General features: G+C 40.0%; 1 protein-coding gene across 1 annotated transcript in view; it reads right to left on the bottom strand.

Annotated features, from left to right (window-relative positions):
* The window catches only part of LOC103735146 (ryanodine receptor 2-like), a gene marked incomplete at both ends in the record, with an annotated part of 32,045 nt that overhangs the window by 20,625 nt on the left and 10,320 nt on the right, over positions 1 to 1,100 (bottom strand). The window contains 1 exon segment of the mRNA XM_008834277.1: positions 99 to 261. Coding sequence (XP_008832499.1) covers positions 99 to 261 — 163 coding nt within the window.

Genomic DNA, 1,100 nt, shown 5'->3' with positions numbered 1-1,100 from the left:
TACGGACTGTTGTTAGCTGCCATGTGGGTGCTGGAATTCGAACCAGGGTCTTCTGCAAGAATAACCAGTGTTCTTAATCGCTGAGCCATCTCCCCAACCCCAGAAATGCCTCTTATAATTCCCCACTCACTGTGTGTTGATCACGAGTCTGTCCCACTGGCCTCTAATATCATCTTCCGATGGCTGCTCTTTAATATAAAGCCCATCAAATTCCAATTTCCGTGCTACTTCCTTTTCTCATTTAAAAATAACCAACGGGACCTGCAGAGGAGAATAAACACGCCAACATTCACTTAGCTGGACTGGCAGCTCGGTGGTCACTCTCTTTGCAGAACAGTTTTTGGAGAGAAATATTTCTCCTTGCACTCAAAGGAAGGTAAAAACTGAAGGAAAGTCAGTCAGTTACACTCAGGCAGAAAGAAACATCTAGAAGAAGGTTTGGGAAAAATAGCACACAGATAACATATGTGTTCAAGTGTTTTAAATACATAGGGGTTATATATAATTGGATTAATGATACCATTCTAAATACTGAAGAGAAAAGAATCATTATGAAAAACTTGCTTTTCTTTCTTCTTTTTTGAGACAGGGTCTCCCTGTAGCCCCGTCTGGCCTGACTCACTATGTAGACCAGGTTGGCCTTGATCTCATAGAGATCTGCCTGCTTCTGTCTCCTGAGTGCTGGGACTAAAGGCATGTGCCTCCACACCTAGCAAAAACATGCTTTAATCTATATTTTAATTATATATATATAAAACTTTTATAAATCAATGTGGACAGATGTAAAAAGACAGCAAGTATTATTAATGTTCCCCCAAATACATGCTACTAATAGATGCATAGCTTTATTTGAGACCTCTTTAATAACTCCACACTCAGCATGGGTATATGTTATTTGGGGAAAAATTCAAATTTCGACATTTGTAAAAATCTTTGCTAGTTTGCCAAGACATCTCCAGAACATGGTGAGGACTCTTTGTACATATGGACAAGCAGGTGCAGACGCTGTGGAAATATCCAAGAATATTTACCCCCATAGGAGAAGGGGAAAGGGGCAAAGTTTCCTACAGAAACACTTCACACTCTAGTCTTTTATCCTG

This window comes from Nannospalax galili, unplaced genomic scaffold (genome assembly GCF_000622305.1).
Source record: "Nannospalax galili isolate Female #2095 unplaced genomic scaffold, S.galili_v1.0 scaffold8917, whole genome shotgun sequence".
NCBI lineage: Eukaryota > Metazoa > Chordata > Mammalia > Rodentia > Spalacidae > Nannospalax > Nannospalax galili.
Note: the sequence above shows the minus strand (reverse complement) of the source record. Positions and strands in the feature narration are given on the sequence as shown.